Below are 27,281 nucleotides of genomic sequence, written 5' to 3'. Positions count from 1 at the left end.
CGACGGCACCCATCAGATCACAAATAATCAGGACACGTCCTGGAGGCCTTTGCCCTTTTGGAAACAAACTCTCAATTTTCTGGCAAGGGAATATATTAGACTGTTTCCACATGGAAGTCAGTCAGGCCCTATTGAGGCGGTTGTGTTTCTTGCCCACCCTGTACCCTCCAGTTCGTTTGAAGGAGGAAAATCATTTTATTTCCCATCACACCTGTAATTTTGGTGCACGTGGTCACTTTCCAGCACAGCAAACTGAAGATTCTTACAAAATTCTGTTATGAGGGACACGCACCACCCAGATACATCATGGAGATGTCAGTTCAGCTTTTTCCCTTTGCCATTCCCATAAGGTAGTGTCCCATGTCCAAAGCCGCCGGGAATTATCACCTGGCTCAGAAGGGCTTTGGGGTGGTCCTACGCAGTCACTGCAACATGGAGATCTAAACCCTCATTTTTAAAACTAGTTTGGGATGAGGAAGATGCCCCCTCACTCTGAAATTTTGTCCTATCCCAGCTGCTGTGTGAACCTGTCCATGGGTGGTGGCTTTAATGCTTTTAGCAGGCTGGGATCTCAGTGCAGAAGTAGTGGATGTGCAAGTGCACATGTATGAGAAAATAACACCATACAAAGCAAAACACCATGGGTTGTTTATTATTAAGAGAATAGCCACAAGATAAGGATATTTAGTTTTCATGTGTTGAAAAAAAAGGGAAAAAACAGCCATTGGAAAACCACTTGCACATAGAGTTGCACATAGCCTTCAAAATCCCCCCTGAGGGCTTCTGGGCAGGAACAAAAGTGCACAAGGACTCTGTAACATTATTATTAGTTAGTTAAAATAGAAAAAAAAATGATATCTATGGAGACTTTTGTATTTGAACAAGCCTCCATGTCTCCCTGCTTTTCTTCTGCCTAAGAGGGCTGAGATACTTCATGCATAAATGAAGCATTCCCAGCAGACAACTGGAAACTTGAACCTCAATAAATTTGAGAGACAGTGTAATTATTGTAGGAAAATCTGGTCTTGGGCTATTACAGCTATTAAGTGGACAGTGAATTGTTCTGTGCCCACAAAAGACTGGGATAGAAGTGTCATTTTGTGTATTTCCCAAATTAATGTGAAGCTCGTTTCAATAGCCGGTATTGTAAATTATCAAAATAAAAGGACCTCTTACCGTGTTATTTTAATGTGATTAAAGTTTAGAATGACCCTGGAGCTTGTCTGCACTAAACAGGAAGAAATGTATCACATGGGTAAACTCTATAGTGAGATGAAATGAAAACTGCCTTTTTGTGACCTTCAAGAGTATGTTAATGCAGTCCCTTACCTACTAATGTACTTCAGATGGGTTCAGAAAGTCCTCCTTTCTTCACCTACGCAAGAAGAACTCAACTAAGGTTTTAATTTATTATTATTTTTTTTTAATATTAGGCCTAAATTGCTTTTACCTGGGAGAAAAGCAGGGGATTGAAACTGGCCTAAGGTGGTACCCACCATTACCTCCTGCTACACGTTGTACCCCCCCTGCATGTCACTAAGAACAATAAAGAAGGGTCTTAGCGATGCTTACAGAGATCTGGTGGGGACAATTCCACCGTCCCCAAGGAGGGAGCCTCCCCTGCTGTCTGTCTGATCTGTCTTCAGTCCAAACTTCTGCCGTCCTTTGATATAAATGGCTGCATTGCAGTCAAATGCCTCCTCAGCATCCAGCAGGACTGGAGAAGCATTATATCTTTTCTGATAGCAGCATCAGAAACACACCATATATATATAATGAAAGATATTTGTGGACTGTCTCCCAGATAAAAGGCTGGGCCGGTTTGTGCAATCAGGCACATCAACAATTTCGCACTGATAGGTGAAGTCGTTCAGGGGGGAGGCATGTGTGAGATTTAAGCTGCAAGCGATGCACACCACATTAGAGGTGAAATTAAAGAACCTTTCTGAAAGGTGTTATGTTCCAAAAGCGATATATATAAAAGTTATGGTTCCATTTATAACATTATGAATTGAACTTGTCTAAAATGTGTGTTGGATCCTTGCCTCTAAACCTGAATTAACTCTGAACCTCTGGCTTGAAATGCTGGTGATGCTGCCGATAGCTGCGCAGTCACCTTCAGGAGGATGGGCAGTGGGATGGAAACTGGGGGCCAGTCGGTAGCGGGGAAATTGGGGCTGGGAGCAGGTGTGAGAGGAGTCAGTGGCAAATCTGGGTGGGAATTTGCATCAGGCACTTTGTGACCATTGCAAAGCTCTTTGTCTTGCCACCAAAGAACTGTCCACAGCTAATATTTAATTAGAAGACATGCAGCTCCTCACCAAAAACCCTTCTAACCCCATCTAACTACGGAGTTCTGCTCTATTTTACTCCATCCTGTGCACTGTACCAGCAGTGCTGTACCCCAGGTCCCTGCTGTCATGCACTAGGTGATGTGGCTGCCACCTGACACGTGCTGTTTGCTCTCCGGGTAGACAGCCTTTCTTTCGGGGTAGCACCTTTTTTTCTTTAATATAGGGATGGTTGCAAAGTACAGAGGTTACAGAAATGTTTGGTAAGGCAAGATCAAGGAATTGTGCCCAGTGATTGGAGCTCTGCCCTTGGAAATCCTGCCATTTCACACCTGCTTTCACAGCACGCATGGGCTTCCTCAGTTCATCCCCTCCACAAGTGCCAGCGAGTTTTCCCTGCACAGGAGCTGGGTAAAATAACTTGTTTTGCCATGGCAGCAAGGCTGGTTCTCCGGGTCTTCATCTCCGAGCTTCAAAATCAAAGTCCCGGAGCAGATACCTTCGAGAGAAAGGCTTGGATTAAGAAGAGGGCTTTATATTCTGCAGCAAAACCGGAGACATCAGCACTGCTCTGGGATTTGGAAGAAGGCTTCATCCACCAGCTCCGCTCCTAGGGAGCAGCAGGCAGGGCACAGGCGGTGCTCGCTCCCCCTCTGCTGGAGCCCTGCGGTACCGCTGCGGGCAGAAAAAGCTGGGGAGTGCAGAATGGGGCTCAGGGGCCCGGCAGAATTAGGCAAAAGCTGGGCTGCAACCCCCCCACACAGATACAAGCACACCCCCGAACGGGACTGTGCCCTGATAGCTGCTTTTGCCCATTTCTCTGCGTTTGGAGATGGGCATCCTGGTCCGGGGGCGGCATCCCTGCACACGGGGGGGCTTGCAGCTCGGTGCGCTGCAGGGTCCCTTCTGCCCCCGACCAGTGGGTTCCTTCTGCCCCAGAGCATTTCCACCCCAGGCCAGCCGTTTCCATCTCCTGCCCACCCCTGCCAGCTGTGACATGGGAAAAAAATCTCATCAGGCTCTCCCCTGCCAATAACATTTTGCCCCTGCTCTGTTTCCAGTGGTACGTCACAGCTAATGCTGCAATCTAGGTGTCTTCAAAAGAAGGCTGGCTTGTCCTAAAATTTCCCTAGGCTTCACCAGGCACACCAATCCCCTTTCTGAAAGCATGAAAGATTGGGGTAAGCGATACTCCCAAGGTTTTCTGTTGCGGATAGTCTACGGTAAGACTTGGGAAATCCAGAAAAAGGACTGCCCTGGACCTGTATAATATACCTGTAACATACAATAAATTTTATTGATCACAAAGTAGCTGAAAAGAATAAAGAAGGGAAAATAAGTCTGATGAACGCCATGCTTGCAGCCCTTGGACTGAGGTGTGTATATAAGATGCTATTGAATCACTGCAAAAAATAATAAGAATAAATATACAAATATATTTATATATTTAATAGGTTTAAGTCCTGATTTCCTGCCCAGGTTCTCCAAGGAAGCTCGTGGTGCCTCGTGGCCCATTAGGTGACTGAGCCTGGAGGAGATGAGCAGAGCTGGCTCCCCCTGGGTGCTGCTTGATGTGCGCAGCACCGCGGCCGCCCCAAGGTCCGCTGCAGTTATTATGACCCAGAGCGATTTATGGCAGCCCCAGGGCTGCTTTTGAATGAGGTGAGGCAAGCAGGGGTCCCACCAGGGCTAGCACTCACCAAACACTTGTTTTAGAGACACTTTTGGTTTGTCTTTATTTCTTTTAGAGGCCGCGAGGAGGATACTGCCCTGTCCCTTTCTGTAGGACCCCAGCTCCGAAGTCACAACCTCCCTGTTCTCCAACACTGCTTTAATTCAGGGTCCGTGTTCATAGCACTGGGCGGCTCGTAAATCCTCCCCAGCCCCTGTGCACAAAGCCACCATTCATTCTGGTCATGCCACGAATCCAGGCTGGGCCTGGGGGACTTCCCTGCCGGCGTGCGGCTCGGCGGGACCCCCTCTTTCTTCTCCAAGACCACCACGCAGCAGCAGGGCTTTTCATGTGGCCAGAAGCGAGACTCATGCTTTGAGTCATGTCTCCAATGACCAAGTCTTTTATTTTCCTTCTTTTTTTTTCATTTTTCCCCCTTTTTTAATTTATATTTTTTATTATTTTTTCCAGCTCTCAGCAAGCTTGGCTCTGAAAGGCAGGGTCAGGCAAGGCTGGGAGAGCATCAGTCCTGCTCCCAGGGGTGGTATGGGTGCTTGGGCAAGGCCTGATGCCCATGTACAGAGAGGCAATGCCCACCCACAAGCCATGTATCACCCCCATTACCCTCAAATCATTGAAAAGAAATTTCAGATGCCTGAGACACCAGACACACACGCTCTGCCAGCAGGTCCCACACATCACAGACATGTTTTCCTGCAACCACAAGGCCTCCGGGTGCTGCAGGGCTTCTTTTCTAGGCAGATCCTTGTGGATGGTCAATGTAAGTGGTGCCTTATCCCTGTAGGTGGGAGCAGGGCCAGCCTGACAGAGGCAATCATTGCTCAGGATGCCGATGGATCCCTGCCAGTGCGAACCCTATTGGCACCCACCTCCGAGTACTGCCCAGGTAGAGCTTTATGCTGCTGCTGTCTCTCTGCTCTATAGAAGAAAAACTAAATAAATCTGATCAGTTATAAGGGAAAGAGAAATTCCTGCGGTTCTCTTCCTGAGAAGCTCAGTAGCCTTGATTTCCTGGGAGATGTGCTCTGCAGAAGCATGGGATCAATGTTTGGACAGATCCTTTCAGGCTCTTCTCCAGGGCTGAAATATCCAGTGATGGGAAAATCCTTGTTTGCTCAGATTTAGCTGGCATGCCCTTCGGACATCAAGGAAGAGCTTCACCAGGGAACAAGTGCAGAATTCAGCAAGGACAACAGTTTTTGCTGGGCTTTGCTATCTAGGGATGAAGCAAACACGTGGCTCCTCTGGGGAAATGCCTGCTTTAGTCCCTGCAAGCTCCCCAGCTCGGGCTGGGAGGATGCAGTGGGATGGGCATCACCTGGGGGGAGTTCACAATGAGCATGGGGAGCAAGGGTCGGATCAGAGCTCTTGTATTTTATAGGTTAGGGGCTGCGTGCGATGCTGCTGGCCACCCCCTCCCCACCTCCAGCCAGGCTGGGAGCCTCTTCCACCAGCGGTGGGAATGAAGCTGAAACCAAAACCTGGGCAGAGGACTTGTGACAGTTCAATCCCCGGCTTGCAAAAAAGGCAAAACCTCCCTCCAGCTGGAGGGTTGATAAGATAAGCAGGAGGGAAGGGCTGAGCCCAGGTGAGGCTCTCCCCACCCCGGGGGCAGAGCCGTGGCCCAGGTGTGTTTTGGGCTTGCTCCGCCTCGCCAGGCAGCAGGAAGGGTGACGGAGCAGGAGGGCACTGCAAGGCTGGATGGGTGACGCTGGCACTGAAGAGCGAAGCCATGGACATGGTAACTCCCGTGGGCTGCTCCCTTCTGCCACAGCAGGGGCTGAACTGCATGAAATGCTTGCTGCTTGGCTCCCCTCCACACGTTTATAGGCTCAGGGCTGCAGGTAGAAGCTCATCCTCCTGGTGAGATGAATGCTCCCAGAGCTGTTCTGCTCTCCGTGGGACCACTCGGGGATGTTTTCCTGCCCCAAAGCGGGCACTGAGGGGCTGCTGGTGCTGGGCTTCTTTCCCACCACTCTGAGATGAGCGGCAGTGGCTGCCTCTTAATTTACTGAAAAATAGAGGTGGATTTTTAATTTTCCTAAATTTTTTTTTAGTAGAAGCTGGTGAGTTAATGAGTAGCCGGCAGATGTGTGTGGGCAGAGGGCAGTGCCGGTTACACATTCACCTGCGGGAACGCCCTTGGTGATCAGGAGAGGGGAGGAAAACAGAGGCACGTCAGGAGGGAGCGAGCAGTCCTTCCTGTCCCTGTCTTCAGTATGGTTTCTCTCCCTCTGTCGATTATTTCTAGAAAAGCAGAAAGGTACTGAGAGCTCAGGCTCCTTTTGGACAGCCCTTATAACAGCACAGACCTCCAGTTGCTGCTCTCTCAGAAAGGTGTCCATACTGAAGCCCTAGGCTGAGCTTTATTCTGCTTCCTAGCATGATATTAATGTTAGAAGAGTGCTCTATTTATAGGGAGAAAATATGGAAAGTTTAGCTGTCCCCTGACTCCATAATGCTTGTAGCTTTCTGGCCAGGAAAAGTTTGTCTCCTTTTGATTCTCTCTCTCATCTTGCATGCTCTTTTGCCAAGTGCATTATTATTCCTGGTGAATTATTTGGCCAGATGTAGCTGTAATGCATGCTGTGAGCTTTTTCCAGTCCTTTAAATTTATGGGTGGTTTCTCCCTACTTTGCTGACTGCTCTAATTTACAGCTGGGTGCCTGGCCCTGCTGTGCAACGCCTCCCTGGGCTGGGGTCCGGGACGTGACAAGTGCCCTGAGCTGGGCGAGGGGCTTCCAGGGCTCATCTCCCTGAGCTGGCTCCAGGCAGAGTGGGGAAAAACACCCCGCCGAGACCTGGAGAACTCGATGCACATCAGAGGACTGTGCTAAACTCAGCTGGGGGCTGCATGAGCTTTGTGGGGACGGAGGTGGTGTCAGGGTTGGGGTGCAATTTATGTCGAGCATCCCTGCAGCCCCTGCTGCTACCAGGAGGTTTGGGGCACCTGGCTGTCTGTGTCCCTCCTGGCTCTGCTCGTGGCACTGGCATGAATATCCCAGGTGGCTGTAAAATGGGGAGAGCTCTTGCACTGAAGTGTGTCATGAGCGTGTTAAGCGCAGATTGTCTTCCTGTTAATTACATGAGTGGTTTGAAGCTGCCATTTCAAGGCGAGAACAATAATACGTTGAAGGGGAAAAAGGGAGCCTTGAATCCACCTCTGAGCAATCCAAGGTGCCAGCCGGGGGCTCTCAGCAGCCCTGTCTGCCGCAGCAAGTACCCAGCCAAAAATCCTGTTTCACCTTGTTTGTGGTACTGGGCACGCTGAGACACGCAGGTATTTCTTCTTTTGCTTTCTTTATCTCCAAGGGCACTGACGGGGAACTACGTGTTACAGAAACAAAAGGAAATCAGTAAGGAGAGGTAAACAGTGCTGAACTCTTCAACTGTTGCTGCAGCACGTGCAAAAGCTTGGTGCAATCGCATTAGGGCACTGCGCTGCTTTATTTCCTGTCTGGCATCACTGGAGGGATCTGAGACACGTGGGATTTGTTTTAAACCTGATTCATCCTCCGTATGCTTCTGAAAATTCCCATTCCCTGTAGGCTCTCTGCTAGATTAGGCTGTCTGGGCAGCTTACACGGCATCACACTGCTGACCACTAATATGAAATATAATTGGAGCAATTCAAACCTCTCCCCCAAGGGCTGGCTCTTTACATCATGCACTACCCTGTGAAAGTAATAAAGTTAGTGAAAGGGGTTATTCAAGAGAAATTGTCAGTGTTTAATAAATCGTGCAATTAAATGCAATAAAACCTCAGTATGCTATTCATCTGTTCTGCCTTAACACTTAAGGCTGGGCTTTTTTCAGAATAACGAAGTTCTGTCCCAGATAATTTTTTCCAATTTCCTCATTAGACAGGTTCTCGTGAAGCCTTACAGTTCTCAGCACTGAACTAAGCTGCCAGAGTAGTACACCTAATGTAATCATGGCATATAAAAAGTTATAGAGCAGTTCAAGGACTTAAGTAGCTCATAAATTTTTCTTCATATTTTCTCTTTAGTTCATTTTGGGGCTGAGTTTAAGTTCCAGCATTGCAGCCAAAAACTGGGGTCTCCTTTCTGTAGCGGGACAGAGACATGTCTGGGGAGAAAGGGGTGAACAAAATGTTCTTTAAGAACCCTTTCAAAGTGTGGTATCACTGATTTTTATTTATTTATTGAAAATCACATATAACCTCAGAACTGGTGGCTGTATGGGAGAGGAATCGAGTGTCTTAGCCAGAGTTCATCACCCAGACCAGGAGATGCTCTTGCTGTCCTTGTGTGCCACATGGGTAGTTTGTATGTCGTCTGCATCATGGGGTAGGAACAACAGCAAGGGGAGCAGGGTCCGGAGAGTGATGGGGGATGCTGAGCTGAATCAGCATGGTGGAGGAAGGAGGCTTTGTCCTAGGGGTTATCCGGACCCAGGATGCTTCTCTCCTGGTGGTGGAGTTTTCTGGAGGAGGCAGGGGATGGCCTCTCTTGCAGCTGATGCTTGGGCACAGAAGACAAGGCTCAGCCTTCCTGCCCTGCTGCACAGGCAGTATTGCAGCAACTCCATCGGGAAGCTCTGACATTCATTTTGGCATTTGCCAAACCCTCCCAAGGGCGATGCTCCAGCACTGGGCCACATTGGGATGCAGGAGCCACCTCTGCTGGTCCCCCTGGCTCTGCTTGTTGCATTTTCATGCTCAGCTCCAGAGCTTTAGCCCTGTCTCTGCTCTTTCAGCTTTCTCAGCAATGATTTGTGACCCTGAGGATCACTCCAATGACCTAATTCTGCTCTCCTGTTTTAAAATTTTCACCAGCCTTTCGGAGTCTGAAGCCTCTCTTTCTCTGAAACAATCACATAAATTGCCTCTAAAAGCAGATGTTTTGTGCTCTCGTTTCTTCCCCCACCCAGGAAGGTGTGACTGATTTCAAAGCCCTCCGAGCAAAATTTCAGAACGACTCCAACCTTGCCAACAAGCTGGTGCAGTCATGCCAGAAGCCTCCCCCCAAAATCGCACCCAAACCAGGCTCTGGAGGCAGCGGCGTGTCCAGCCCCGTGGCTGTGAGTAAGAGAGAAGTGCTCGTACCCAAACCCAAGGATGAACCTCTCTGTCCTGCCTCCCAGCCCTCTGCTCTCGCCTGGTGGGCCAAGCTGGATCACACGGAGCCGATGGGGAGGAACAAAGAGCGCAAAGGAAATGTCTTGGAAAAAGGGCTGAGCTCCCCCAAGATTGGCTCTCAGAAGCCTCCACCACCCTGTTACACTGACCAGCAAGGACCAGCCCCTGAGGATGCTCCGCTCTCCAAATCTTTCCACTATGCCCTACAGATGTGGGAAAACACTTTATCCTGTGGGGAGAAAGCAAGCACAGTGCGCCCAGCCCAGCGGGCGATAAACTTGTACGTGAACCCTCACCCGGAGCAGAGGGTGATGCATGCTCCCACTGTGCTGGACAGCAGCAGGATGCGACCAGCTGGAAGCCAGCCTGCTTCATCCCAGAGGAAGGATGCTCTGCGTGGCCTTGGGCTGACTTCTCCCCAGGCTGCCAGGGGAGATGGGAGAGCTACTGAGAGCACTGCAGCAATTGCAGTGCAACCTGAACGCCATAAAGGTATAGTAAGCTATAATCTTACTATATACATATGTATACATATATATATTTATGTGAGAGTGTATAGGTGTTTTGAATCTGCAGGGTACAGCACAACAGGTTAGAGAGGAAGGCAAGAACAAGTTGGGCCACTCAAAGTGTGGTGTTAGCTGGCTTGTTGGCGTGCTTCCATTCCTCCTTGGAGGTCCTGGAGATAAAGGAGGGTTCCCCGTCTCCACTGCACTTTTCAAAACCCCGCTCTAAGAAATTGACACATTTTTGAGAGTAGAATAAAGTGTGAAAAAGGGGGAGCATCTTATTGCGTCTGGTCTACTGCAAGGTAAACATGACTACAGCCTGTTGTTTGGTTTTCACACAGATGTACAAAGGCTTTTCTTTCCTGCAAAGATAGTCTAGTTCAAATTAAAGTGGCTTAAGCCTGAAGTCTCTGTACTCTCCCAGCTTTATAAAAAAAGGTCCCATGTGAGCAAGGAGAGCATGCTCTCCCTGCAGTATTTCTTGTAGAAAGGGGAGGTAAATGCTGCGAGGTTCCCCTGGCCAACATCTTGCTGAGCAGCAGGGCATTGCAAGATTGAGTCTTTATTTATTCTGGCAAGCCACCCTGCTTGGGCTGGGTATTGAAAACAGCCACAGCCCTAAATCCTGGCAGATTAAAGTGTTATCAGTACAGAAAATTAGGCTAGTATTTTATATTCAAGAGGAAGGGAGCTGTTGAGAGTTGAGGCCCCGACATAGCTAATGTTGTAAAAATCTCTGAAAGTGGTCATTTCTCTTCACTTTTCTATTCTGGTAGCATGGTAAGAGCCCCTTGTGTTACGGGGATGCTGACCTTGGGAGGAAGCAGTGGTGGTGAGAAATGTCAGTGCAGCAACTAATGATGCTGGGTGGATTTGTGCTGCAAGAGGGGGTAACTGTGCCTGTGCTTGTGGTTCCCCGGAGCAGAGCCAGAGCCTCCCCTGTGCCAGCTGGGAGTGGGAATGAGGTTGGGCAGCAAGCCGCCAAAGGTGAAACCCCTTCCTTCAGCTGCATCCCTGGGTCCTGCCCCCAAGAAGCCCCCGAGACCCCCGAGCGTTGATCTCAGCTCTTTCCGAAGCATGGTGCCTTCAGTCCACAGAGGAAATGAAACAAGTAAGAGATTTCTAGTCTTTCTCCCCAAACCAGCCCTGCAGAAAATGAATAAAAATGTACAGTTTATTGGCATCTGTAAGGCATGTGGGAATGAGGGGTCGTTGCTCATTTCTCGCATCCTCCTCAAATATTAGAAAGAGCCCATCATTGGCAACACAACCACTTTTTACCCTTAATCTGGGGAAGAGATCTAGTGTTCCACGTTGGGCGCCATCCCCTGTGCAGAAACCTGCTTCCCTTCCAGCTGCAGATCCATTGCGAGTGCTTTGCAGCTGGCCGTAAAACCACAGCAGCTGTCGGCGCTGCGAGCTGATCTTTATCACCTCGCTTCAACGCGAAATGCCTTCGCTCTGGAGCACACGGCTGTGGGAAGGCACAATAAAATCGGTAGAAACCAGTCTGCTAATCCCCCCCTTATGTTTTAAATACAACAGAGGGCAATGTCGTTAAATGCTCCAACATCAAGAAATGCAAGAGTTCAGTTTCCCATAATAAAACCCTATTGATGTTGCATAATAGAATATTTTGGCCTGCTTATTAAACTGCTAAATGCTGTTTCTTTATAGATATAGGCTTAATTACAGCCAGATCTGTAGGCACAACCTTTGCTGAATTCAAAGGGAGCTGCATTTCTAAGAAGGGCTCAGCTAAAGTCTTGTTGGCTTACTGAGCCTGTGCTTGTTGCTCTGCTCTGGGCTTAGTAAGAGTCACAGGCAGAGAGATTTTCACTGAAACTCTTCTCTAATGTTCTTGCCTTTTCTAAACATGTAAACGGCACAGAGGAAACTAGTTATTTATATGTCATCATCTGCGTGCCCTATCAATATTGCTCAACTATTGATCTCTAGAAGGCCTGAGACTGTTGCCTGGAAACACAAAATAATGACATTAACATAGCCACATCTGCTGGCAATCCTATTTCATGCCCGTCTCTGTGTGCTGCCTGGAGGAAAGGCCTCCCCATCGCACCTCTCCGTCCCTGCAGCTGCTTTTCTGCAGGATGCTGTTGCCTCCAAAGGCTAATCTTCTGTGTGTTTGTGTGCAGCTGCTGAAGACGAGGATTACCTGATCCCCGAAAGGTGAGCACGTGGTGGGGACACCTTGCTCCCTCTCACCCGCTGAGGTTTTCGGTGAGGTGATGATTTTGAGAGCTGTTGCAGAAACAAAACCCCAGCGTAGCTGGCAGGTGTTGGGGTTTTGGCAGCAGCCCTGCTGTGTGTTTGTGCAGCAAGGCCTGCCCCTGCCCCGGCCCTCCAGCTCCAGCCTCCTCCAGATGCCCAGGTGAGACTTTTATTGAGCGGCCATCCGAAACCGTTCACTGGGTGATGTGAGCTGGTCAGTTCAGCTTCTGGTGTGGCCATGTATGAAACAGCTCAAAAATCTCAGACATGATTGTTTTGGTGTGCTAGGGGATCCTGGCTTCTTCTGGTATGCCTCTGACTTGTCGTGAGGGGTTGTAGGGTGGTCCCGGTTCTGTAACAAAGAGATGTTGGTTTGTAGGGAAGTGTTCATATACCTGTTTTGGACAGACATATGGACCTGTATGTGTTGGATGCATGAACATACTGTGAAAATGGGAAACAGAATGGCTGAACTAGAGGAAAAAGAGAGAAATTCTTAACATACCTTCAGCACCCAAACAATGAGCTCTGGCAGCAAACAATGCAGACAGTTGTGCTTTTCACATCGTGAGGTGTTCCTGCCAGGACAGGCCTGTGTTTTGATTAACTTTCAGCCTTTACTTGTCAAAAGAGAACTGGTCAAAAAATAACCAGCCCAATAACTGTCATGCACCACAAGGAAGCTGTCCCAGTAGTTCATTACATCAAGATTAGCGATCTTTCTCTCATACTTGTGATATGGCCTTTACAATAGGTCACTTGTTAAATATTAACCATGTAGTAAATGGGGAAATGAATTAATTACATAACAGCAAATAATGGGAGAAATTTTCCTCCCTGAATCCCAGAGCTGGGAGCCTCACCTGTAATAAAAACCAGTCCCTCAAAGCCCCTGGTGTTGTTGCTTGGGGCACCTAATCCTGGGCTCCAGCTCCTTGTTTGGGGATAAACAGGCAGGGATCCACCTGCCCAGCTGTGTTTCAGGTCTCGTGGAGCACTATGGTGCTTACCGACCATGGTCTGGTGCCCAGCCAAGCTCCCAGGATGCTATTTTACCCCAGGGCTGGGTTGGGGAGGTGAAGGGCCAGGGTTCTTCCTGACCAGGGAATCCTTTGTTGTCAGCACAAGTTTCTGCCCAACTTTATCTGTCGTTTCTCACTCTGACTTCATGATTGTCAAAATGCACCTTGAGCTCTTTGTTCCTCTTGCTGCAGTTTTCTGTGACTACCAGGTTCTTTCTCTGTTGGAGCTCAGTTGTGGCAGCAGGGTGATTCAAGGGAAGTCAATCCTTCCCTGAGCTTTATGTTAACTTGGTGTTAACAGATATCCCATGCAGTTCTTGCTGCAGCTCTTCCTGCTGCTCTCTTGCCACCCTGCCCACCCAGGGGATTGCCTCCATGGCCACCCAAACAAATGAGCTGAGCTTCCCTTCTCCTACTGTTTCCCAGGTGGATGGGGTTGGAAGAGGCTCTTTCCCCCACTCTGTGTGTTATTTTTTTTTTAAGTCATTTGTATGAAACAACCTGGCTTTGCCTGGGTGCCCTGAGAGGACTTGTGTTTCTCTCTGCACTCATTTCCAAATGGTGCTAATTTGAATTTCTGCAGGAGGAAAGGGAAAAAAGAGGTTGAGGAGAGAGGGTCTGGGCACTGGGAATCCTAATATTGAGGCTGTGTGGTGTGGGGCTGGGCACTGGGAATCCTAATATTGAGGCTGTGTGGTGTGGGACTGGGCACTGTGCCAGCGTGGAGCCCGTCACTTCAGCTCAGGAGCAGGACCTTTGTATGTACCCACTGATAACTGTTGTTTTTCCTGCCTGTTTCTCCAAGTGAGAATCAGCCTGCTGAACAATGCAATGGGATTGTTATTATTATTAAAGTAGTTGCAGTAAGCTTGAAAATTGTTACACTCAGATTTCCATAGGCTTTTTGTTCCGTTTCTCCTTGAGGGATCACTGTAGGCAGAGGACCATAATCTCAGTGCGAAGTCCCCTGATGTGCTTCAAGCTCTGTACCTACAGCATGACCTCCTAAAGGAAAAGCTGTGGCAGTGTGGGGTCGCGGGGAGGCTCAGCTGAGTCCCACGTTGTGCACAGGTCTCCTCTCCCTCTGAGGAATTCTTGATTTCACTTTGCTTTCTTGTAGGCTTGGTATCAAAGCACTTGAAGTTCTTGTCCTTAAGATGAATACATTTTTTTTTTTTTCAGACTTTTAAAAAGGCCAGAAAAAAATTCTTCTCTTTTCTCTCATCCTCTCAGTGCTCAACTTGAAGAGCAGCATAATTGCGAAGAAACCCTGACGTACCCGAATCAGTCTGGGGACACCACAACCTTGTGTGTCATTGAAGGTACTTTGCAAGACTAGTCTGTTAAAGGAATCACATGCTGTCTGGGACAGAGCCTTTAAAAAAGGCAATATTATCTCTTCTTCAGCTGACCAAAAAAAAAAAAAAGCAGTTGCATGTTGGTTGGGCTGAACAAAGATGACTGCCTGCATTGTCCCTCTGTATGCTGGCAGGGTATGAGGACTCTGGGGCACTGACCAGAAAATAAGTTATCATTTTGGTGGTGAAATGCTGCTTACAGTAAAACTGCAGTGGGGAGAATTAATAAGACATTGTTCATGTGGAAGGGAAAGGGAAGAAGATAGTGAAGTAGGTCTAAGTGTCTTCTTGGCAATGGGGGCTTTCAGTACAAGGTTCTCTTCCATCACTACTTCCTCCCAGTATAATTTTCTCTATCAGAGTTGTCAGTGCTCTGCTTTTGCTTTTTTTAATATTTGCCACTTTGAGGGGAAGTTAGTTTCTGCCTTGATTTTTTGTTTTGTTTTGTTTTTAACCTCCCATTGGAATGGGAGCAAAGCACCCTCCTTGGGGAGACCCACCATGACGCTCTTGGTTTTGCCCCGAGGGCTGTGAAAATTGTGGCCAGTCCAACTTGATGCTGCAGTGCCCGTAACATTAGCCATCACTAAACAACAAATTCAGGGACCCTGGGCAGTATAACGTGGTGAATGTCTGCCTGGATGTTGAGCATATGGGCTAAATTTGGGGATTGCAACTTAGAGTACAGTGATTTAATGTTTATTAACAACTAATACCTGTTCACAAATATCTTTTCTAGTACTGAAGGTAGAGCCTCAAGATCAGAAGGTAAGTCTCTTCACAGCCTGTTTTGACCTTTCAGTTTCGGCTGAACCATGCATCCTGTGTTTTCCTACCTTAGAAGCTTTTGATATTCATATTTCTTATATGCTGGGTATTTCTGTATGTGTAATGTCTGTGAAGACTCTCAGAGAATAAATAAGAAAATGCAGAGGGGACATGAAGATTAATGAGGTTTCCAAATACAGTCAAGGTGAGAATCAGTTCCCTTGACTTCCTCTGCAAACACTTAAGGAAGTGGTAACACCATCTGGACGTTGGTAGGAGACCAAGTAAATGTCAAGCACCAGTATCAAGATCATAAATTCTTGAAGGCAAAATCCACTGAATTGCTCTGGAAACTCCTGCCAAAGGCAAGCTGGTGCAGGTAATCCCTCTGTGAAGGCATAAAAGCAAAAGTGAGCTAGCTTCTTTGTCACAGCAGTGTTCTTTGAGCTTTGGCTCATATGTGAGGGCAATGTTTGTGGGGATGACCACATGGGTTCTCGTACTCTGCTGCAGGGATCTCTGCTGCTATGACCCAACACTTCTCATTTTACCCTGGCTACAAAACTGGTGGCAGCTCACCTTGGCAGGGGAGGCATCCTGCAGGGTGGTGCAGGGAAGGGATTGCTGCAGGTGTCCCCAGGGAAGCCCAGCGTGGCTGCACAGCAGAACCTGTAGCTCGTGGTGGGTAACTGGGCTGAGAGAGCAAGTCCTCTCGTGGCAGGGGACAATTGGGTGTCAGTTCTGCCTCGGTTAAAAGAGGGGAAACTGCTTTTTGGAAAAGGTCAAACTCCACTTTCAAATACTGACTTGCAAAGCAATCAAATTGTCCAGGAAACAGCGTAGGCTTCCAAATGCACTTATCTGTGCATGATTTGCAGAAAAGTTCTCTGGCTCATCTGTAGTCTTATTTTATGGAAGGTTGGAAATCTTTAAGTAATAAAAAAACATTCCTCCTCTGCTGTAAGCTCTCCAGCCTGTAATTGCTGTATTTCTGACCAGTAGCTTCATTGGCCTGATCCCTTGCACTGTTACGTTATTTCTATATAGTTTGTCAGTATGTGTATCCCCTGTCCTGCAAGTAGAGAAAACATCCTTGTATGATGACTATTCCAAACATAAAATGCTTCTGGGTTCTCTAAAGAAATATTGCTTTAAATACTAGCTGACAGTTGAGGTCTTGCATAAAAGTTTGACTGCTGCAAAAAGCAGAGTGCCTGAAAGCTTTCCTCTTCTTTATTCTAGAAACAGAAGAATTTTCTCTTTGGCAAATCCAGGTAATTTCCTTTCCATTCTCCCAGGCTTCTTCTAACCCCACAACTAACCCAGGTTAGGGTTACGATATTGTAACACTCAGGAAATAGAATGAAATTTCATAAATTTCATGACCAGAACAATGTAGATGATCAAGCCCTTCTGCATCAGCACTCAAGGTTTCTCAGTTTTTTTCATTATAAAGAGTTGGTTGAGGCAGTTGTCTCTTTCTTCTGGCACAAAAAAATAAATCAAAATTGTCTTTTCGTATTGAAACCTGAACTCTTTCAGTGTAAGAAGGGAGAGGCATTGAGTTCTCAGACTGGGAGGCCCAGTTCCAGCTCCAAAGCTGTGTGGTAAGGCAAGGTCCACACCAAATTTCACCCTGTAAATGGCACATTTCAAACTCCTGGAAGTGTTTAATTACTGTCATTAGCTGAAGTGTGTGTGTTTTTGTTTTTGTTTTGTTTTGTTTTTTTTGGTGGGAGTTGAAGAAACACATGATAAAATGGTATCACTTCTTTGGGAAATATGACGCTGTAGAAAAAAGTATCATGTGCTGCCTCTGCTGCTGTATCTCTTTCCCTAAATTGCAATATAATATAGCAAGGGGCAAGTCTCGTGAGCCAAGTACCACCTCTGGCAAGTGGATCTAGCTGCTCCATTGATGTTACTAGGAAACAGTCATCTTAGCTTGTTTTTGTTTTCCAAGTAACCAGTGGCCTTTAGATTTGGATTTGCCCTGACAGTACCAGTGGTGTTTATGCCACCTACCCCATTCAAAGGGAAAATGAGCTGCTTATTGTGGCACAGTCATAAAGCAACATGTTTGGTGACTTTAGTAAAGTGTCTCTTTTCTGAGATCTCTCTCATTTCTGAAATTTTCAGTCCTGGGAGAGATACAATAGAGGATGAAAAAGAGGAAAAACCAAGTCTTGAAAGAGTGAAGCAGGAAGTAAAGAAAGTATTCAAGGTATCATATACTTAAGACTGATTTTAATAATTACTGGAGGTTATTTCTTCTCCTTCTACCCTCCTTTTGTTCATGAAACACTTGAAATATTTGATTCTTTGATCACCTGTTTTTTTCTCTATTCTCCTTTGCTTGCCCATTGCCCAACTGGCACTGCCTAAAAGGCCTGTAATGCTGCCAAGCAACACGTACATCTACCAGAAATCCCTGATGGAAAAAGGGTGTGAAACCCTTCTAAGTCCACGGAAGGATAACTTATATTCATAGTTATATTATATTAACTGATATCAGTAAGCTGTTTCTGAATGTTGTATCCACTGAACCAGATGTCTGACCTCAGGCAGGTGGAAACGAATACGTATCTCTCAGCAGCCAAACCAGGGAAGATGGTAGAGGTGGGATGAAGGCGCTGCATATGAAGCAAGATGTGACCAGTACCCAGCCTGTAAAGCATCCTACCCCACAGGGGCTGGCAAAAGACAGAGCAGAGCCCTGTGAGTATCTCAATTGGCTGTTGAGTGTTTCCTCAATCCTCGGTCCCATCTGTTGCCCAAATGTCTCTTCCATATGGGAAAAGATGTTAAATTTGGATGAAACTCTTGAACCAATTTAGTTAAACCAGGGCAAAAGGTTGCATGCACATTTATACTCTGGTCTGAATCATTTATTTTGGCTTTGCAAATAGCTTCCTAAGTTGGTTAACCATCTGCATAACTCAAACCGAGGTGTTTGTTTTTCTAGCAGATTGCCCTTATCCGAGAGAGCTGAAATCCATCTCCTCTGCTTCTCATAATTTATTGAGTCTCAGAAGAGGGTTTGGCCGGGGCTTGTGGTAGAAACACACGTGAGCAGGATGAGAGCCTGGCGTCTCCCCCTGTCTCTTATTAAGATGAATGATGATTCCTTGCTCTAGCCTCTCAGTGGCTCCAGCGAGCCTTCTTGTACGGTTACGGCATCTGACCTTGGGCTCCTCCTCTCAAGGTGCTCTGAGATAGCATCCACAGCTGGTGACACGCACCTGAGCTGCAGTTATACCCAGCCACGTCTCCTCTGTAAATGCTGCTTCGCAGCTTCAGGTGTAAGTGTGCGTGACCTGCGTTCTGCTAAGGCTCGACCCTGCCTCTGCAAACCATTAGTGTGCTATGGCAGGTTTTCAGAGCTGCAGGAGAGAAAAGCAACTCTGCTGGGTAATGTGGACAGAACAGGGGTGTGACAGAGAAAGTGCAAATCGGCTGTGGCTGTGGTCGTTATTGGTGTGGTTCTGGGGATTTGTTTCTTTTTAATTTTGAACTACCTCATAGACATTTTCTGGTTTGGTTGGTGTCTGTTTTTGTAAGCGGTGTTTCTGGTTTGCTTGACCTTTGGATGTCTGGAGGCAAATTCTGGTGGGATTTTTTTTTTTTTTTTAGAAGTACTCATGGTGGGCTTCCTGCTATTGCTCCACCAGAGGGGCTGACTCTGAGAACAGGTGTTCCCTCAACTCCCATCCCTCTCCTCTTCAAGGAGAGTTGCTCTCTGGGCCCTGAATGTTTTGCAGGAATTTATGTCATTAACTAGGGCATACTGTGGTGCTACATGCTTCTGGTGAGACCTATTGCATGGACCTATGTTCATTTAGGAACAGTATCTGCTGTTATTTTTGTGGCTATATTTCTATATTATTCCAATTCTTCTTTTAACTTCGTTAAGGATTTAATATTGCCACGGAACAGAGTCCTCCAGTAATAATCTTCTTCTAACCTCGTGAGGTGCAGCTCTCATGTTTTGTTTCCATCCCCTGGTGGAAAACTTTTCTGGGAGGCTCTCCCTCCTCGTCTCCTTTCCAACTTGTTGATTTACAGGTGGATTCCCGAAGGACTGGCCCGTTGTTTGGGTCTCAGCAGCTCTAGCAGCCATGCTAAGCCTTCCTTTTAACCACACCTGCAAACATCTGTGAATAGTCCATTGGGATGTTTTCAGTCAAGGAGGAATTGGCTCAAAGCTGCTACAACTGAGAATACTGATGGATATTTTATTTTTTTTTAAACCTAAAATATTTCAAAACTTGTAGCTTAATGTTTTTTTCTAAAGTCTTAAAACTTACGATATTTTAAAGTTCTTCTGAAAGTAGCTCAGAGCAGAGACTTTTCTGGACTCCAACTGCCATCTTCAACAGCTGTCCTTGCCTTGAGAGAAGTTGCTCGGAAAAGCTCCCAAACAGAAAATCCCTTCTTGTTTCCAGCACACTACGTGTATGTTGGTGCTCCAAAACCGGGTGAAGAAGAAACAGCCTTGAGCCAAAACACTCTGCCGACACCAGAGGATGTGTACGATGATGTTGAAGGACTGCAGGATAGACTGTGAGTATGGACAGGGGCTCATTGCAATGGCTGAAATGAAATGTCTTTTATAAACTAGGCTGCAGTAAAACCCCAAGTAATACTTCTGTCTTGTCTTCTAGCAGCCATGCATCAGATGTCTCGAGTCCATCTGCTTCAGGCAGCAGTAAGTGCAGCACATGGGGTAGTTCAAACAGGGCTGCTTTTAATTTGGGCTGGTGCCTGGTAGATGACGTGAATACCTTCATTTAACTTTCAACATCTATAGTGTCTCCTTGGGCCCGGTTGCTCTCAATTCCCATTAAAACCAGTGGGGAGCAATACACGTGTCTAGCATGGAATTCATTTGAGCAACTTTGAAGCCTCTGTTAGGGTAACATGTAACGGCCTGGATGCAATTTGTCCAGCAAAACTCACCTCACCGCTACTGAACGTGGTTTGTGATAATGGCATGCCTTGGTTTTAAGTTTCAGGAAGCAACTGCAAAGAAACATATGAAGATGTTGAGATCGGGGGTGATAATCCAGCAAAAGAGGAGTAAGTTGCAATTTATTAGCCTGTATTTCAAACTTGATCTCACATGCCAGGTACTGGCTGGAAGCCTTGTTTTCCTAATGCAACTCCAGGAAAATTGTTGTATGTGTGGGTTTCTGCCCCCCCTTCCTCTGTCTTTCCCCTTTGGCTGACGCTTAGGGAACAAAAACCAGTTAACAAAATTAACTCCCTTAGCAGCAAGGCCTTCCCATGAGAGCTCGTAGCATTCTCCATCCACTGGAAGTGCTCCCCTTACAGACCCCTGCTAGCACAAAGTCTTGCTCCCCTCTTGGGCAAAAGCATTGTTCAGCTGTAGCTGAGAAATGGCACCTCTTCATGTGTCCAACGAGGTAATGCTCAAGGGGCAAACGGGGACATTGTTCCCATAAAAAGGAACAAAATGCTGACATTTCAGATCACAGAAGGATGGAAAGCTGAAAGGAGTGCAGGCTGTGAGCTAATGCCTGCAGCTGATATGCTCTAAGTTACTTGCAACCTCCTCTTTTTTTTTATAGGGCTTCTCATGATGTTTGCTTCCAGAGGGTGTGTTATAAAAGCAATGAGTTTTGCAGCCTCAGGTTTACACACTGCCTGAGCTTCCCAAATGTTGAAACTTGAAGTTAGTTGTGTTTTTACTTATTAGCTTTGTATGGTTCCCTGCCCTTGCAGATTTCCTGCGTCCTTTTCTAAGAAATAGAGACAGCCTTTGGGAATGGCATATGGGCTGCGGATGCTGCACACAATTACTTCGAGTGCATCTGGTGGCTCTCTTCTAAGGAGCAGTGTGGGAGGAATAATAAGGTGTTTCTGTACATCTGCTTTTCCCTTATGGATGTGGGACTCATACTGGCGTGCATCTGGATTCAAGTCTAGCTTAGGCATGCATGTAAAGCCTGCCCCTGTCAGAGAGGGGGAAAAAGTATAGGAAACTTGAAACCCTGGAAGTGACTGGGCAGTTATTTAGAGGTGACAGCATCACTTCTCTGCTGATTGTCCGCGTGAGTTGTGTGGTGGAGGTGCACAAGTGTCTCCAGCCAGATGTGCTGGTGTCTGCATCCCATCCCTGGACTGCCTGCAGGGAGCTCCAACTCCAGCTTTGCTCCTTCCCCATGCCTGTCCTGCACCTCTGTGTACATGGGTGTGTGACAGTAGGAGAAATTAAACTCTTCTAATTCATGGGAAAACGAAGGAGCAGAGCAGCTTACTGGAATTATGCAAAGAATTGTTGCAAAGGAATTATTCAACAGAGCTGGGGCTGTGACCAAATTCACAGGGTTCAGAGCTCAGTATTTTAACCCCCAAACCACTCTAAAAAACCTTTCTATTGATTCCCTCATGCAGGGTTAGCTGTGCTAACACATACGTAAAGTATTTTTAATAGCACTTGCGCATGGGTAACGTCCCCCATGTGAGGATCTTGGCTCTTTGCACATAGAGTAATAGAAAATCACTGTAGCTTTGCAGCCTCTTGTAAACTCCAGAGAGGTGTGTGTGCAGTGGAACGTCTTTCTGAACGGCGTACATGACAGAAATGTGTGGTGAGGGGTGGCACAGACAAGTCTTCTGGATGTCCTCCTTTAATGTGCGTTGTGTGCCGCTGGGGAATTGTTGTCCCTTTCATCAGGAGTTGTTACTCTAAATGCATCCGGACCAGTCTGCAGCTGCTGGGTCAGGGAAGGACAGGGAGGGACTTCTCCTCTTTTTTATTTTAACTACAGTCAACACAGAAAAGTTCAAAGCTAGGCAAAAGATTTGAGCTTGGACTTTGTAATTAGTCACCTTTTGCTGCATCTTTGACTATCTCATTGAAACCATCGTTCATCCACATGATGCTATTAAGGATAACGACAAGCTTAAATGATATTGCTGAAGTGAGGCCTAAGGTCCGTTGACTCTCCTCTACCTGCTTTGGGATCTCGGGGGCTGTGAATATTGCACCTCGTATACTTCAGTGCCTAGTGCCTCTCTAATTTACAATCTTTTCTGTTTTGGACAGATTGGAAAGACAAAAGAGATTTGGAAATCTCTTTAAGATAGAGAAATTGAAACTGAATACCAGGTTTAAGGAAAACTTAAGGTAAGGGAATATTGGTTGTCCAGCCCTTTCCCCCTCCAAACCTGAGCAGCTGTATCTGCAACAGTTTGAGATCAGGAGGACTAGAAGTAAGGAGTGTGTACATCTTTACCTGAAAAACAACACCCAAAGTGCTTCTACCAACTCATTAGGAGCTGTTATGGCAGATGTGGACAGTGGCCCATCTGTGCAGCTTCTCTGGCATCAGAGATCTGCAGGAGCTGGTCCTAGAGCAGCATCCAAATTTTCTCAGGCTTTCTGCTGCCCTTTTTACCTTTCCGATACCTCAGCATGTTGCAGCTGCTCAAGGGAACACAGAAACACGATACCTGCTGCCTGGACCTGTTAGCCAAAGGCTTGCTGATGTGGCCCTTCAGGGCTGAGTGTTTTCTTCCAAAATACCATTTGTAGTCAAGCTGGCAACAGCATCTGCTGTTTAGGTTTACAGTTGAGTCTGTAGTCTAACAAGGGAGCAGCAAAATGAGAGAGAATATTGTATAACTTCCTATAATACATTTTCAGGTATTCTTATCTGAGTATTTAAAACCCTGGTTAAGTATCCATGGAAAAACTCCTTCAGCTTTTCCCCAAGTGTGCAATAGATGCCTGTAGAGCCTGTCCTCCACCTCTGCCAGCGTGCACCTCACCGTGTGCAAGATGTAGGGCAAAGACTGAAAAACGCTACTTTTCCTTATTACTTTGGAAATTCCAGGTTATTTTTTCTTCCTTTCCTCTTTTGTCTGAGGAAGGCTGCTCTCTGGATGCACTGTAGACCTTTCACAACCCGTTTTTTGAACACGTGGCTCTTGTTGCTGCCAGAGGATGGAGATGATTAATTAGCAAGGGATGGCATTTTGGCAAAAGCTGTTGGTGTCAGGGATGCCGTGCACCCAGAACTGCCCTGCATTGCCTCAACAGCGAGCATGGCATGCCACTGGCTTGTCGGTGCTCATGGGTTTTTTGGTGATGATGATGTGAAAGCCTGTTTCTAAAAGCCTCTTTCTCTCCACAGATTGTTTTCCATTTCGGTACCAAATGTAGGTAAGCAACTTGCATGTATCTGGCTCTTGGGAATGTGTGTGCATATGAAGAGGGAAATGTATTGCACAATGGGGAATCAACTTTACACATTGTGCCCATCTGAAAATCATGTAATGTGGCAGTGTTAATTTGAAGGCTTAATATAGGCTTGTGCTGCACTTGAGGGTTGGGGTTTTGTTTTTTGGTAGTTTTGCAGTTTTGGTAGTTTTAAGATCCTGCATATTTGGATATATCTTGGCAATGTGGGAAGCAGTCCATGTTGAACCATGGCCATTGCTTTCCAGCAGCTCTCTGCAAAGTTTCACTGCTGATCAGGCATTAACTGCCTGCTGGAGGGACAGGGTTGTGCCCTCTGTAAGTGGGATGGGCATACCAACTCTCCCCACCATGGGAGGGTGCTGGAGCGAACACCCCGTGTCCTTGGGGTAGAAAACTGCCCACAAACACATCTGGCAAACCCCAGCATCTTGCCTTGTGCTGGAGTTTTGGCCGGTTTTTGGAGCCGTGAGGCTCTTCCTTTCACCTTGGCTTTGCCCCTTTGGGTTGTGTGGCTTACAGCATCCCCAGTTCCTCTCTGCAATAAATTTCGTTGAGTGCTAGACTCGGAATGACATTTCCCAATTGTCTCTGCTGTGTTTGGGTGCCAGCGAATGTCTCCCAGGAGGATACGGTGTACGATGACGTCGAGGCGGGGCAGAGAGAGCCAAGGTGAGGAGCGGGCCCTCTCTAGGGGGTGGCCAAGGAGATGGGGCCCTTGGTGTGAGCCTGGGAACCCTGCTGGACTGTGAGGCACTGAGGGTCATGAGCTGGGCAGGACCCGCTCCTCTGGAGACAGTCCAGATGTACTCTGCTTGTGTGTTTAATTTGGCAAGAAACATCCCCCAAAAATGTTTCTTTGACGTGACGTAGTTAGTGCCAGAGATGTGAAAGGGGGAGAGCTGCTCGCTGCCGTGCAGCAAAACTCAGATAGTTTTCCTAAGGAAGGAAAAGCCCAGCTCTCAGAGCCGATAATCAGCGCGGTCCTGGCAAGCTCCTTGTCAGAAAAATTACTTTTAATAGGAACAGCCTGTCTCGGTGCCTGGCTGCCAGATGATCACAGCGGCAGCGTGTGCTGGTACAAAGTGCACCACATGCTTGCATCTGGGTGGGAGTTATGGGGGGAGGCAGAGGGAAAAATCACGGCTTTGTACCAATGTGGGTTTGGGGAGGGGACGTGTCCTGCTGCAAAACCTCAATTTGTGTGGCTCTTTCCCCTCCCTCCTCTCAGGGAGAAGGATGACAAGTACAAAACCTGGATGCCAAAATTCCTGATGTCAAGAGACGAGAAGGACCGAAGGAAAAGCAGCGACGATGTGGACAGGTCTTTACTTGCATTAAGTGTTTTTCCCTTGTTGTCTGACTTTGTATGGGGTGTGTCGTGATGCGGTTCTCTTAAGTCACTTGCAGAAGCAGGATGCCCTTGCTTAAGCAAACATTGGTGTTTGGCTGCTGCTCCAGGGTCCTTTTCCTTTGAACCCAGGTTTTGGAAACTTCATGGAAAGTACTTTGAAGGCAAAACAAATTCTTGGATCTGAGTTGTGTGCAAGTGGGGGATACTTTGACGGTCTCATTCTGAAGTTGTACGTGGTCTTCCTGCTTAGCTGAGACAAAAAGGTGTTCCTTGCTATGTATTGAGCTGCTTTTCTGCTGTGCTCAGCCCCATTCCTTCCCTCACCGTGCCTTGATTAAATATTTCATCTCCATAGATCAGCCATTGCTGTTTTGGCAAGACCATTGTATTTGAAGACCCATACACAGCATAGTAATCACCCACGTCCCCCTTGCCCTTATTTAAATTATTGATTTCTTGGGTCTTTTTTTTTTTTCCCCCAGCAATGTTTATCACATTGCCTCTTGCTGTACCATTTGTGCACATAAAATTGAAGATAAAACTTTGTTACTGGTGCTGCAAAACCTCACATGGAAGCAGGCAATTTCATTTCCCTTTTAGATCAGAAAAATGTGCACGGCAATGAGCTTTTCATGGCCCAGCCCCTGCGACTTCAAACAAATGGAAATCAGTGATATACTTTCTGGGTTCTTACCACAGAGTTCCTGCATGGGGTTGCTAAAACACTGCTTGTTGTGTTGTGCAAAGTCATGTGTATAATTGTAGGGAATATCAGGAAGCCGATGAGATTTCATCTGTTCCTTAGAGAGCGCAGGTCCTGCGAGCTGAGGCTGCCAATGGCAAATTTCTTAACCGTTTAGAAGTTCCTAATTTCAGCTCTTGTTTCCACTTCCTCTTAAAATTAAAATCATGAAAGTTAGCCAAGTGTGAATAACTTATTGCAAGTGTTTTTTTCCCCACCATCTTAGTTTTAAAATGAATGTCACAGCTGTAACCCCAAGTATAAACCAGAAAGAGTGGCATCTCCATATCCATGGCCTTTGCTCCCCTTAAGTTGGTTGTAAGAGCTTGTTTTTCATTTTATAGTGCCTTATAAACTTCTGCTTTGGTGACATTCTCCTCTATGTGCTAAAAAAGCAACACAAACGTGCAGGGCTGTGTTGAGCCCTGCTTTCATTAACGGATCATGATAAAAGTTACCTGGGACCCTTTGTGTTTGAAGATAAATAAAAACAGGAGACAAATTGCTGGGGGAAAAGTCAATTGTCTTCTACAAAGCCACAAATGATTTGAAACCCTTGATAAAGTGTTTATTTGTTCTCCTGCCGTTTACAGTGAGAACACTTGTTCCAAATGGAGATACCAAATGGCTCAAGTTATGCTCACCAATAAATACGAGTTGCATATTCATCTGTTTATGAAAAATAGCAGTATGAATGGTGTGCTTTGGTCTTGCAAGCGTTCATTGCAGACAAACCTGGAGCAAGGCTCTGGGTTGCATTTCCTGCTGTCTCCCAGTGCCAGAGGATATTGAAACGATGTTGAGCGCATGTTTCTCTTGGTGCAGAAGTATCCTCAAAATCAAGAACGATGCAGAAAAAAGCAAGAAGATGGAAAAAGAAGAGAAGATTTTTAGAGAAATGTTTCTGGTATGTGAGCCTTTTTCGAGCCTTATCTGTGCCATAGGAGGAAAGCAGATGTGTGTCATGCTTAAGAGTTGCACAGTGAAAAGTTGTTGGTCCTTAGCCATGCTGGGAGAGAAATCCACCTGGCCTGCTGTGTTCTCCCCTCATCCAGCATCTCCACCAGGGATGTTGTCGGGCTTTTCCCCCCTCTCCAGCCCCAAAGCCTCACAATCTGTTCCCTCCATCCCTCCCTGCTGTCCTTGAAGACATCACATGCCTGTAGGATGATGTGTGCTTTCTTTGCCTTCCTGCAGTACGATAAGGAGATCAGTGTCATCAACACCGCGACTGCTGAGTGCTCTGTCCCCAGTAAGAGGAGAGCTGATCTCCCGCTCACAGCTGGCGAGCAGCTGGATGTGATCGATGTCACGGAGGGCAATGCAGTGATATGTCGCAATTCGGAGGGCAGATGTAAGTTTGCAAAAACTCTCTGGTATGAGTAGTCATCTTTCAATCTAGTTTTAAGGAGCAAATTGGCTTATCAAATATTATGTGCTTTGTGCATAGCCATTGCCACAGTATTTGCTCAGGAGTTTACTGACTTGCTTCTTTTTTTCCCTTTTCTCAGATGGGTATGTTCTAGTGGAGCATTTAAACTTCAGGTAAATTTGGGTTTTATTTATTGTGATGCATGTTTTCTTCTCCCTTTATGTGGATATTTGAGATCTAGAGAAATGTGCTTTAAACTTCCGAAGCCAAGGGATGACTAATGTAGACAGACACTATTAAATATTTCTTGTTTGAGTCTGCCATTAGTTACCCAGGTTCCCAGTCCAAATGCAGCTTAAAAAAAAAAAAATCCTTGTCCAATCCTGACCTGTATAAACTGGAGATTCTTGACTACCTTCAGCTATGCCATATTAATTCATATCTGCTTCAAACTAGGCCCACTCTGTGTGCATTGCCCTTCCAAAACACATCCTTAAACCCCCTGCTGCAACAGCATTTCTTTGCATGCCCAATTGTAATTGCTACAAGCGAACCTCCTATTGCCAATGTATCTGCTGCTGTGAAATTCTCTTCTTTTACAGGCAGTACTGA

At 46.6% G+C, this 27,281-nt stretch overlaps 1 protein-coding gene across 1 annotated transcript; it reads left to right on the top strand.

Moving 5' to 3' along the window:
* Positions 1-5,716: 5,716 nt before the first annotated feature.
* On the top strand, positions 5,717-27,281 carry FYB2 (FYN binding protein 2). Its single transcript, XM_050712357.1, has 20 exons — positions 5,717-5,725; positions 8,878-9,577; positions 10,517-10,705; positions 11,751-11,784; positions 14,082-14,170; positions 14,946-14,974; positions 16,217-16,248; positions 17,114-17,189; positions 17,539-17,692; positions 19,420-19,537; positions 19,639-19,682; positions 19,990-20,053; positions 22,047-22,127; positions 23,137-23,165; positions 23,813-23,873; positions 24,433-24,525; positions 26,123-26,204; positions 26,495-26,651; positions 26,809-26,842; positions 27,272-27,281. The coding sequence occupies exons 1-20, from the start codon at positions 5,717-5,719 to the stop codon at positions 27,279-27,281; spliced, it is 2,085 nt and encodes a 694-aa protein (XP_050568314.1).

The sequence above is a fragment of the Cygnus atratus genome, chromosome 8 (genome assembly GCF_013377495.2).
Source record: "Cygnus atratus isolate AKBS03 ecotype Queensland, Australia chromosome 8, CAtr_DNAZoo_HiC_assembly, whole genome shotgun sequence".
NCBI lineage: Eukaryota > Metazoa > Chordata > Aves > Anseriformes > Anatidae > Cygnus > Cygnus atratus.
This window is presented reverse-complemented; position numbering and strand designations above follow the sequence as displayed.

What these genes read in the sequence shown, in the direction of transcription:
- FYB2 (XM_050712357.1), top strand. An exon ending in GATTACCTGATCCCCGAAAG is followed by an intron (nt 11,785 to 14,081) that starts GTGAGCACGTGG and finishes TCATCCTCTCAG; the next exon opens with TGCTCAACTTGAAGAGCAGC. An exon ending in CATTTCGGTACCAAATGTAG is followed by an intron (nt 23,166 to 23,812) that starts GTAAGCAACTTG and finishes TTTGGGTGCCAG; the next exon opens with CGAATGTCTCCCAGGAGGAT.